This window comes from Drepanopeziza brunnea (assembly GCF_022702325.1).
Source record: "Drepanopeziza brunnea f. sp. 'multigermtubi' strain 214-2 chromosome Unknown ctg5, whole genome shotgun sequence".
Lineage (NCBI taxonomy): Eukaryota > Fungi > Ascomycota > Leotiomycetes > Helotiales > Drepanopezizaceae > Drepanopeziza > Drepanopeziza brunnea.
The window spans coordinates 1,300,892-1,313,892 of NW_027094068.1; the positions used below are offsets into that span (position 1 = coordinate 1,300,892).

The 13,001-nt window shown below is 34.3% G+C and overlaps 2 protein-coding genes across 2 annotated transcripts; one reads left to right on the forward strand and one right to left on the reverse strand.

The window, feature by feature from the left end:
- Positions 1 to 10,355: 10,355 nt before the first annotated feature.
- L3040_003675 (uncharacterized protein) lies at positions 10,356 to 11,017 on the reverse strand (the record flags this gene model as incomplete). The annotated part of the gene is made up of 4 exons (XM_007294711.1): positions 10,356 to 10,411; positions 10,466 to 10,669; positions 10,728 to 10,816; positions 10,965 to 11,017. The coding sequence occupies 4 exons, from the start codon at positions 11,015 to 11,017 to the stop codon at positions 10,356 to 10,358; spliced, it is 402 nt and encodes a 133-aa protein (XP_007294773.1).
- A 596-nt stretch (positions 11,018 to 11,613) lies between these two features.
- L3040_003676 (uncharacterized protein) lies at positions 11,614 to 12,284 on the forward strand (the record flags this gene model as incomplete). The annotated part of the gene is made up of 4 exons (XM_007294710.1): positions 11,614 to 11,773; positions 11,926 to 11,997; positions 12,054 to 12,141; positions 12,191 to 12,284. The coding sequence occupies 4 exons, from the start codon at positions 11,614 to 11,616 to the stop codon at positions 12,282 to 12,284; spliced, it is 414 nt and encodes a 137-aa protein (XP_007294772.1).
- Between the last annotated feature and the right edge of the window lie 717 nt (positions 12,285 to 13,001).

The following is a 13,001-nucleotide window of genomic DNA, read 5'->3' on the forward strand; positions in this document are numbered from 1 at the left end:
TTAAACGAAAGTAAAACGGAACTACAACGCTATTAAACGAGAATACTGCGAAATACTTAAAGTTTTTAAAAAGCTTAAGCTATAAATTATTAAAATGCATTTTATCTTCGAAACTAACGCTAAAGTGCTTATTATTTAACTTCGACGAAAAACCATCGATATACTCTCGGCTTTAATTACGCGCTAACTAGCTTAAATTAATATATTTTCAATAAAGATTATATCGCTGCCGATGCATTATTAAAACAACTATAGCACTTTAATAATTTAAGCGATAAGAATAAAAATAAATTCGATAATAGCTTGCTAATCGATTTAAAACTTATTAAAGCTCGAAACGATTTCGAAAAACCTTCGACGGATCTTTTAATAAATATTCGTTAATTTATTTTTAAAAATATATTTTAACGTTCGAAAGAAACGGAAAATGTAAACTTAAACGAATTTAACGACGATTATAATTACAAAAGCTTTTTAAACTTAATCGAATACTTTTTAAAATTAATTCGAATAAGTACTTTCTTAACGATCTTGCGAAGACTTAAAGACTTAAATAAAATAAAATGCTATAAGTTTAAAAAAAAGCTATTAAGTATAAAGTAAACGATAAGAAACTCTAAAGATTCTCGACGAAAAGCTTTCCTTTTCGATTAATAATCGATAAACTTTCGATTAAAACGAATATTATTACGGCTTATTACGATAAAAGTAATTATAAAAGCCGTAAATCAATTTATTACCGTATTTCTTAGCGCTACTTTTAATATAAATGCTATACGGATATTAAACGATTCGTTAAAACTTATAAAGAATATTAATATTAAACAGCTAATAAGCTCGAAGAATTATTGTATTTTATTCGATTTAATAGCTTAATAAAACGCTAAGCTATCGATATTATTTATTTATTTATACGCAATAGCAAAAGCTATTTAATTATTATTAAAAATAATATAAATAAATAAATCGAAGCGAAAGCGATTCGAACTCGAAACTCGTTCTCGATAGCTAAGTTTATTTAAAAAAAATATTATGTGCCGTTATAAGATTTTCTTTTAGCTAATAATCGACGAAGATTTGAAATTTAAAAAAAAAGTAATCGACTTGCTTAATAATTAAAGAATCAATCGAATCGTAATTTTAACGTATTATTTTTAAATAAATAAAATAATAAAACGCAATTACGGATTAATTAAAAACGCGTTAAATAAGCTTAAAAGTACGGATTAAATTGCGCAATTGCTAGCCGTTTTATTCGCCGATCGCATTTCGATATATACTCTTATCGGATTCATCTTTTTTTATATAATATATAATAAAAAAGTAATACTTTCGATTAAAACTCGAATTTAATTTTAAGCTACGTTATTTTAAAAGCTAATAATCAATCGTATTAAGCTTATCGAATTGAAAGCACGTTAGTTTCGAATGCGAAACAAAAACGCTACGAAAGTTATACTTAAGAAAACCCGCTGCCGTTAAAAAGAAAAAGATGCTTTTAATAATAAAAAAAACTTTCGAATTAAGCCTTTAAAAGTAAGTGACTTAATTCTTAAGCACGATTCGATTTGTAAAATAAATATATTTAACGTTAAAAAGCTAGATTTTCGATAGCTTAGCTTTTATTAAATTTCGTCGGTAAATATAAAAAGATATTATAAATTAAAAAAGCTAAAAAAAACGAGGTTTTGCTAAATAAAACATTTGCTAGCAATCGATTAAAAAAGTTTTACGTACGATACACTCTTAAAGCGTTATTACTTCGCTTTAAGCTTTAAATAAAAAGATTTTTAAAATAGCTTTTATTAAATAAAGTAGCCGAGTCCGGCTTTTAAATCAAGCGCTTAAATAGATTTATTATTCGATTGCTTAGCTTTACGGAAAAGCAACGAAGCTAATACGTAAGAGTCTTTATAAGCAATAATAAAAAAGCAATAAAAAGTAATTAAATTATAAAAGCATAATTATACGTAAAAGAAAGACGAGTTTAAATTTGATTTTTAATTTTTTTTTTTTAAGTTTGGTTTTTTTTATTTTCTTTCTTTTTATACTTTTTTTATTTTTTTTTATATTAACAAGCTTTATATTATTATACTTATATGCTTTCGATTTATTATATACGAGCATATTATATATATAAAGCGGACCTTATTCGAAAGCTAATTAAAAAAAACATACGAAAAATCTATTATATTAATTACTTAGCAAGCTGCCGATACGCGATAAAAACCTTTTCGACCTTATAACTTAAAGTTAAATAAAATAATGCGAAAGTTCTTTATAGCATTTTAATTATTACTTTTACCTTTCGAAAACCCACTAATATTATTACGGCTCGAACCTTTCGAAAAACTACGAGTATTGCTACGGTTAAAACCTCTCGAAGAACCACCGGTATTGCCGCGATTAAAAGCTTAACGAGCATTTCGGCGAAGCCTTTTCGCAAAAAAAGTAAGAAAAGCAAAAGAAGCAAAAAAAGCAAAAAGTAATAATAATAGCGAAAATAAAAATAAGCGAAACAAAGACTTATCGAAAACCTATTATAATTAAATCCAAAAAGAATTGCAAAAGACTTTTAATATATATTTATGCATTTAAAAAAGTTACTTAATAAAATATTATTTTAATTTATAGCGGCTAAAATCTAACGCAGCAAATCTAGCGAAGCTAAATCGGCGATAGCAGCGGCAGCAAGTAAGCGTAACGCCGAAACAAAACTTAAGCTAGCTAAAAGACTTTAAGCATTAGCGGCGATAAAAAAAGCAATAGCGATACAAGCTCGAAAGAAAAAGAAAGCATTATTAACTCGAGAAGCAAAAGCGCGGCGGGTTTTAATAAAAAAGTTATTTGCAATTGTGCTTAAACGAAAAACCTTATCGGCCGACTTAATTTTATTATTTATAACCGTTATTATACTTATTAAAGCTATGCTAGCATCGACGATTTTTGCAAAGAGCTATCGAATCGAAGTTAAAACGAATATAAAACGAAAAGTAAAATAACTTACGAAAATACAAGTTAACTTAATATCATAGCAGCGCTCGCATTTAATAGAAGTATCAAAAAAAAAGATGCACCGGTTCGTAGCATTATCGATAGTTTTGCTTGCGTAGCTTACGCATTAAAAACAAATTAAAAATATAATAATTAATAATAAAGTTGATAAATAATAATGCTAAAGAAAAGATAAAAGAATATAAAATTGATATAAAAAAAGGTTAATTATTTATAGCAAGACCTCGAGTATATATTGCCGCTTTTGTTTTCTTTATTATATTACCGCTTTAAGCTTTGCGCTATTATCGATTCGATAATGCGTTATTACTTAACCGCTTAAGCCGGCGCACGCTTATTTTAACGATAATACTAACGCTCGGATTGATATTATTCTTATAATTAAATAAAAGTATTATAAGAAATATAAAAGAAAGTTAAACTCGAAAGATTATCTTGCATTTTCGTTGCTATTCTTATCTTTTTTATTATATTATATACGCTCTCGTATTAATATCGATCCGGCGATGCATTATTAAGTAATACTTTAAAACCGTATTGCGACTATGCAATTCGGCTATATGCTCGTCTTAAAAACCTAACCCTACTACCTTAATAAAAAGTGACTCGAAAGCGAGTTTGATTCGAAAAGAAAACGTATATAATAAAATTAAAGCTCTATATTTATTTTGTTTATATATATAATACTAATGCTAAGCACCTTTATCACGTAAATGCGCTGCATGCTTTAGCCTTGCTAAGCACGTAATTAAGTCACGTGCAAGCTCTTATATAAACGAATAATTAATTCCTCTTTAAACTAGCATCATATCACTATACAATATAATATACGTACTTACAAAACATATTCGAATGTCTTTCGATCGCTTTCCTTTTCCTTTCTTATTTACTTACGATTCTACTATAGCTATATTTACATATATCTTTTGATTTAACGTTAAGTATATATCGGAGCTCTTCCCTTCCACATTATTAGCTACGGACTATAAAGACGAAGAAAAGGAAAAAGTAAAAGATACGGTAATTAAATGCAAGACTGTAGCTTTTGTAAGAATTCCGAAGACACGATTCAAGCTTTTTATTAATATCGGAACGAGTGTAAGGCTTTTAAAGATATAATTGATAAAAGATATATTTATATTAATAATTACGAACGCTTTTGCTTAAGACTCAAAAGGATCGGTGCTTTTATTATTTAGAAGAAAGAGAGAAAGACTTGGTTTAAATCTATCGTATTAAACGTTCGTAAAACGGAATACGATAATATCTTAAAGAATCGATTTACTAGCGGACCGAAAACTTATAAATATTTAATCTCTTATTAATAATTAATCTAATAGCTAGCTTAGTATTAGTTAGATCAAAATGCTTAGCGACTAGCTAACTAGCCCAGTTAGCTTATTATTATCTTTAAAAGACTAGTCGATATTAAAAATATTAATATCGTAAAATAGATTAATATACTTAATTACCTCCTTAATATAAAAGTTGCTTCGGTCGAAATCAACGATACCGCAAAATAAAAAGCTAAAAAGCCTTTTTCGCTTTCGAAAAGATTTAAGCTTATTAAGATTAAAAAGAATATCTAATAATAAAAAGAAAAGAATTATAGCACTCTTAAGGCTCGTGCTTCTTAAGAATCGAGTACTATAATTAAGATAGACTTAAACGATAAGTTATTCGATAATATAATTAAAGAAAAGTCTTTTAAATTAGTTAAAACCGACGAAGTTATAAAAGATATAAAAAAAAATTAAGATCATTTAGCAAGTATCAAGAAAAAAGAAAAAGAGGACTTATAAACGAGAAAAGATTATTAACCTTTACGTTATTATTAAAGCTTAAGAAAAAGTAATAACGGCGATTATGAAATCGAGAATCGAAATTTAAATTAAAGACTTGTTTAGACTTAGCTTTCGTTTCGATAAGCTATTAAGCTATTATATTCTAATAATTTTCGATGCTAAAGAAAACGTAAAAGTCTTTTAAAGTAAGCTTATTCTAGTAAACGCTTTAATTATTAAACGTTTAAGTCGGAATTAAAAAGGCAAGCTAGACTTTTTGACGACGCAAATCCGCAAACAATTTATCGCTTGCAACTGCTTTAAAGTAGCGATAAAGACTTTAAAAGTTTTCATTAATATCGACGGCATAATTAAAAGCAGATTTTTCTTTAATAACAAATCTAAAATCAATACCAGGCAGAGGACCAAGTTCTTTGTAGTGTCACCAACGGGCTAATTATTAATTTATATATTATTAAAATTGGATTTTTATATAATTAATAATTAGCCTGTTAATAATATTACTTTCAACTTGGTCATCCGCTTAGTATTAAACTTATTAAATAAATCGTAATATAAGACTAAATATATATAAAAGTATTATTGTAATAGAAATCAAGGAATTTATAATTTATTATAAGAAAGAGACCCTTTTAAACTCTTTTTTATTATTTATATATTTATTTTTAAACCGAGGAGACCCCGGACCCTTTTTATTACTTACCAGGGCAAAGGACCAAGTTCTTTGTAATTGTCACCAACGGGCTAATTACTCGATTATAAAAATCTTTATATATTTAAGTAAATTATAAAATAAATAATAATAGAATATAAATTAATATAAAGGTAGTTAATATAAGAAATAATTTATTTAATAATTTATTATAAAGAAGAAACCTTCTAAAAAAAAATTACCGGGAAGACCTTATACCCTTTTTTAAATTACTTATATTTGATAATTTAATATAAAGGGGAGACCCTCTTAAACCCCCCTTTTTATTAAGGAAATCTTATACCTTTTTGCGAATTACTTATATTTAATAATTTATTATAAAAGGGAGACCCCCTTAAACCCCTCTTTTTACTAAGGAAATATTATACCCTTTTGCGAATTACTTATATTTAATAATTTATTATAAAAGGGAGACCCCTTTAAACCCTCATTTTACTAAGGAAATCTTATACCCTTTTGCGAATTGCTTATATTTAATAATTTATTATAAGTTAGGAAGAGACCCTTTTGAACCCCTTTTTTTAGTAAAGAAATCCTAGAGCTTTTTGCGAATCGCTTATATTTAAGGCAACGACGTGCTTTACGTATAGCAGCCTTACGTAGGTTACGTGTGGCAGCCTTACGTAGGTTACGGGTGGCAGCCTTACGTAGGTTACGGGTGGCAGCCTAGCTGCCTTACGTATTACGTAAGGCAGCGACGTGCGTTAAGTACGTATAGCAGCCTTACGTAGGTTACGTATAGCAGCGACGTGCGTTTTGTAAGGCAGCGACGTGCGTTACGTGTAGCAGCCTTACGTGCGTTACGTATAGCAGAATTAATAGCGGTGGCTGAATTAAGCTTAGCTGTTGTACTTGAATTAAACGGGCCGACTCGTTCCGAAAAAAGTCCAATGGATTAACATAGAATAAAAGTCTTGGCACGCTCAGAAATCTTGCCAGATCCGTATAGAATAGTCTTACGTGACTGGATGACTAACCACCACCACAACTACTGGAATTTATCTTGGGTCACCGTAAGTGACAATAATTATATACTTAATTATATTACGAAAAAATCAGAAGTTACAAAAGTTACAGAAGTTACAGAAGTTACAAAAGTTACAAAAGTTATAAAAGTTATAAAAGTTATAAAAGTTATAAAAGTTATAAAAGTTATAAAAGTTATAAAAGTTATAAAAGTTATAAAAGTTATAAAAGTTATAAAAGTTACAAAAGTTATAAAAGTTACAAAAGTTATAAAAGTTATAAAAGTTATAAAAGTTACAAAAGTTACAAAAGTTATAAAGGTTATAAAGGTTATAAAAGTTATAAAGGTTATAAAAGTTATAAAGGTTATAAAAGTTATAAAGGTTATAAAAGTTATAAAGTTTATAAGAGTTATTAAGTTTAAAAATATGTATTAAAAAGAGTTTAAATTCGAATCTTTAACTTATTTATTAAAAGTACACTTAAAAAAAAGGAAAAAGAAAAAGAAAAAGGTCTCGAGCAAAAGAAAGAGGTTTACGTTTCTTACGTAAGCTCTTCTTAAACGTAATACATTTCTTAAGACTTTATCGATAGCGAGCATACGCATCTTTAGAATTAAATATTTATGCTTTACCGGCTAAAGAGTATGCTTAACACTTTTAACGAGCAACGGCGCACGCATCGCAAAGCGAGTCTACTAGCTTACTTTTATATATTTGTATTAGCTTAAAGTTGCTGTAAACACCCTGCCTGATGGGGTACCTGCCATGGCCACTAGGGCCACACTAGACGGACCCATCTTCTATAAGAGGGCACACATCTCTTAGCTAGAATAATCAACGAGCTTTCCACCCATCCTTTTTGGCACTTCTTTTGTGAGACCATAAGGTCCAGCCTCAGAGCCAGGCTTCTATACGGCACATCTTTTTGGGTGCTTCTACAATAAACTTTTAATAAAACTTAAAACTTAAGTGCGCTAAGCTGTAGAATCGAAACCTTAATAATATTAATAACTTTAATAACTTTAGTAACTTAGCTAAAATGACTTACTTATGCTATTACTTGTGCTACTTTAAGCAAGCTTACGTATAAAACCGTATGTATCTTCGTTAAAACTTGAATCTTGAACGCGTCAAGCCGTAGAATCGAAACTTTAATAATAATAATAACTTTAATAACTTTAATAACTTTAATAACTTTAATAACTTTAATAACTTTAATAACTTTAATAACTTTAATAACTTTAATAACTTTAATAACTTTAATAACTTTAATAACTTTAATAACTTTAATAACTTTAATAACTTTAATAACTTTAATAACTTTAATAACTTTAATAACTTTAATAACTTTAATAACTTTAATAACTTTAATAACTTTAATAACTTTAATAACTTTAATAACTTTAATAACTTTAATAACTTTAATAACTTTAATAACTTTAATAACTTTAATAACTTTAATAAATTTAATAACTTTAATAACTTTACTAACTTAATTAAAAGGACTTACTCATGCTATTTAGCGCTAGCTTACGCATAGAACTATTATGTATATCTTCGTTAAAACTATTTATGCTATTACTTCGAGCAGGCTTACGCGTATGCCGTAATAAAGAAAGCGAAAGCGAGCTAAGTTGAATTGCAAGATCGCGTAAGAAGGATAGTTTATTTAAAGTACGCCGTAATAAATAAAAAAAACTACGAAAGTATTTGCGAAAGGTACGTTGCGTAAAGTGAAAGTGACTAAGCTTTAGTAGTGAATATCGTAGAAAGCGTGGTTTTCTAAGAGAAGCTCGTAAAAGAAAAGCTGCTTAAAGCGCGCCGAAGTCGGTCGCGAGGCTTTTTTATTAGTAGATCGTAATCGTTATTAGACGGACGTCGGAAGTAAAAGATGTTTTGCTTTGTATGCAGATTTAAAAGCTTTGTTTTTAGCTTTATAATCATTGTAAAAAGCGAATATTTTACTTTGACTATAGTTTTGAAATGATGTAACAAGCTAAAGGGTGTTCTTAAGTATACATCGCGTTTAAGTATAGATACGAAAGTCTATATTATAAATTAGTAGAAGTTGTAACAATACTTAAGCAGATGATAAAAGACGAAAAAGTTAAGTACGTACTTAATACGTGCAGATACTATAAGGTACTGCGCGTGTTGCTAAGCTACTTATCCCGATTAGGTTTAGCTATTGTATATAAATTAAACGGGCCGATCTGTTCCGAAAAAAGTTTAATAGATTAATATAAAATAAAAGTCTTAGCACGCTTATAAATCTTGCTAGATCCGTATAAAATAATCTCACGTGACTAGATAACTAACTACTACTACAACTACTAGATTACTTATCACTATTACAATTACTAGATAACTAATCACTATCACAACTACTAGATGACTAATTACTATCACAACTATTAGATTACTCATTATTACTACAACTACTATAATTTATCTTAAGTCACCGTTGGTAACAATAATAAATAAAAAAGTTGCTAAGATAATTAAACTGCTTATCATAACGAATGGAGCTTTAATTTATATTATTATATTCGAAGATTTTTATAACTAATTTAAACAAAGAAAAAAAAGGAAAAAAAAGGAAAAAAAAGAAGGGAAAAAAAGGAAAGTTTTTTTTCTTTTTAATTAAGATTAAAACTAATGCTAAAAAGATTCTAGCTTATTTTTTTGAAAACATTATATTAAATTATTAACGTTTTTCGCCGTTTTTTACGCTGACGCTTGAAGCGGGACAGACTTTTTTCGCGGCGGGATATACTTTTTTCGCCCACTTTAAGGAAGGGCCCCAAAAGTTGCGACGTCAAAGCCCATTATTAATAATAAATATCGCCCGTCATTTTTATTCAAAAAAAACCCCCCTCCTTTCGAAAAAGACAAAAAACTCAAGGCCTACTAACCGCTCTCCCATCTCAACACGAATACAAAACCAAATAGCCGTCCGTCCGCCGCTCGTTCTCAAAGTCGAAGTCAAAAAAAAAAAAAAAAAAAAAAAAAAAAAAAAAAGGAGGGCGGAGCGGCGCGTCGACTTCAATCCTCTCGATTCTCGATAGACTACCGGTAGCACCTACCTATCTACCCGGCGGCAATGCCAGGCCCGCCCCTTAGCGGAACGCCTAATTCCAAACTGGCGCGTAAGCTATCTACCGTACTACTAAGTAATAGAAAGAGCGCTACGCTAGAATACCGGGTAGCCGTCCGCCGGCCCTTTTGGCGTTTCATCCTCGTTCCTGCTAGTCTCAAAGGAAACTGAAAGAAGAAGAAATACAGTATCATAAGTGTACGGCAATCTTCAGCCTTACATAATTAATTCATTGCGAATATGGATTATGTAGAAAATAGGTTTAAATCTCTTAAGAGCTGCGATTGATTTACGGTTAGCGGCCGTTAAGAACCAGCGTCGCGGATATCCAAGTGCATGTATATTTAAGCTGGCTTGTAATATCATCCTTAATATTCGATCGTTAGATGTTTAACGTAAATGAAGAAGCAATTAAAAAGGCAAAGGAAAGGATACTTTCAGCATATACGCTGAATATATTTCAAAAAGGAGATGAATGAAAAAATGTTGCTGCTTCACTTTCAAAAGAGTTGAGTCGATTATACTGCGTATTCGTCATCCAAGAGATACAAACATCTTGGCAAATTGGAAAAGGGACGGCCAAGGCGGATAGTTATCAGTTTCTCGTGAGATTGATTCCGTAGTAATCATCTTATCCATTGCCATGGACTGTAATGTACAACCGAACGCGAAAAAGCAGCCGTGACCCAGACCCAAGCGATACCCCATTATCATGAAAAACCAACCCCAGAGAAATACCAACCCAGAGCAACCAAGACCTACAACTCTTGGCTGGCAGTCTTTCCTCCCTTGACCGTCTTCTTGGGCAACAGGTCTGAGCAAACAATTAGCGCGTGAATCGTTAACCTGCGGATGAGCCGAAACTTACTCTGGTGGATGTTGGGCAGGACACCACCTTGTGCGATCGTAACGTGTCCCAGAAGCTTGTTCAACTCCTCATCGTTGCGGATGGCGAGCTGGAGATGACGGGGGATGATACGGGTCTTCTTGTTATCACGGGCGGCGTTACCAGCCAGTTCGAGGATTTCAGCCGCGAGGTATTCGAGAACGGCGGCGAGGTAGACGGGGGCACCTAGCCGAAGACGCGTCAGCAAGCGGAAGGGCTCAGGCTCAGCACAGAAGAGACGTACCAGCACCAACACGTTGAGCGTAGTTGCCCTTGCGGAGAAGACGGTGGACACGACCAACGGGGAATGCGAGACCGGCCTTGGAAGATCGGCTGTAGCCTGGTTAGCAATGCGATCCGAAAGAAGCTGCAGATGGGAATCCGGAGATGGCCGACGTGCGAGGAGGGTTGTAGGCAGTGAAAGACGCGTCAAACGCGACCGAGGAGCCAGGTCGCGAGCTGGAGCGGAAGAGTAACTCACGATTGCGCGTTCTTGGAGCCGCTGGCCTTTCCTCCGGACTTGCCTCCAGTCATTTTGAAAGAGTTTGTTGGGGGGGGGGGTTTGGGGTTTTGGATTGGTTTGGGTGGATTGTAGATGTGGGATGGACGTGGAGATTGGTATGGATGGTGGGAGAGGAGTGATTGATGATGGTGATGGGGTTGATGGTGGATTGAGAGATGAGAAAGGGACGAAGGAAGAGGAAGAGATGGCGACGGGCGATGGAGAAGTTAAGTACTACGGCGCGCTAAGATTCCGTGATTTGGGAGCAAAGCTGGGAGAAGTGCAGACTCGACCTCTGATTGGCCGCATTCCGTCGCGTCGCAGCAGCCTAAACCGCACTCGGCCGCGCCCCGTCGAGCTCGGGCCACTTGATCTCTTGATTGCCGCAGCACTAGCGGGTTAGCTCCAAAAACTACATAACCGCGCCTTCGTCCTCGGTTGGAAACGAATTCCCTTCTTCCTTCTCTCCCCATCTACATTCCAACATCCACATCTCCATCGTCCACGCCCACGTCCATCCCACGTCCACGACCACATCTCCGACTTCATCCATAATCTCCCATCTTCACCACCACCACCTCAACTCCAACTCAAACCCCTCTCTCCATTCCCCCTCCCAAAATCCAAAATGCCCCCCAAGGCCGCAGAGAAGAAGCCCGCCTCCAAGGCCCCCGCCTCCAAGGCTCCAGCTGAGAAGAAAGAGGCTGGCAAGAAGACCGCAGCAACCGGCGAGAAGAAGAAGCGTACCAAAACGCGCAAGGAGACCTACTCTTCCTACATCTACAAGGGTATGTCGTGTTCCCGCTTCCAGAGTCGCGTTCTCGACGCGTGTTTTGCGCGTCGATCACTTCAGGGTGATGATGAAGCGGAGTGCCAACTCCCTCCATCAAGAACGAGACGTGCTGTCCATTCCAAGTATCTGCTGACATCAGGCATTCAGTCCTCAAGCAAGTCCACCCCGATACTGGTATCTCCAACCGCGCTATGTCCATCCTCAACTCCTTTGTTAATGGTAAGCTCGATTTGACTCCGCTCTGCATGGATACCGGGCCCTAACAATACCGCCAGACATCTTCGAGCGGGTTGCGACCGAGGCTTCCAAGCTTGCCGCATACAACAAGAAGTCGACCATCTCTTCCCGCGAGATCCAAACATCGTAAGTACATTGCCTTGACTCTACACACCTTAATCTGACCCATCTCTAGCGTCCGCCTGATCCTCCCCGGTGAACTCGCCAAGCACGCCGTCTCTGAAGGCACCAAGGCTGTCACAAAGTACTCTTCATCCACGAAGCAATAAGGGTCTGGTTTTGGGGTTTCACAGGATTTCGGATTTCGGATCACCTTGGGCTTGAGATCATCTGGGTGGATGAAGTCTGGGCTTTTCGGCATCTCCGGGTTCATCTTTCTAATGCGTTATGGATGGTCTGCTTTTTTATGGGGCACAACAAGCCTTCACGGTCTGCTTTTCGGGGTCAGTGGCTGTACAATAAGTCTTCGGGGTATGGTTTTTGCGAAGACGGCAATTGAATCATGAACATCAAAAACATTCCGTATCACCCATCATCTTTTACCTACGTGAGCTAACAGATACTTCCCTGCAATTTTGTTACCGACGTAAGCTAATAGATGTTTTTCTTATCATACAGCCCGACGGCGAGACTCGCCCCTGATTCTTTATATAAGCTTGCTTTGCTGCCCACCTGACACGTTGCACAAACTCTCGGGATTGTTTTTATGTTTTTAAACTTCAAGTCACGGACGTCTATTAAGACTGCACTTTGTAGACAAATTTCAGGTTTGGCAAGTTTGGCAATTGTCTATCGTTTCTTTACGTTCTTTCCTATATATCACGTGACCCGTTGGTGTTCTGCATGCTTCTCAAGACGGTCTCGGAATCTATTATCATTTCTACAAATCGATTGGAACCCAGGGAATTGTCGCTTACACGGAGGACTCGGTGCAACGGCCACGCCCAGCAGTCCCCTCCCACGTTCGGTATCCATCACAGAAGAAG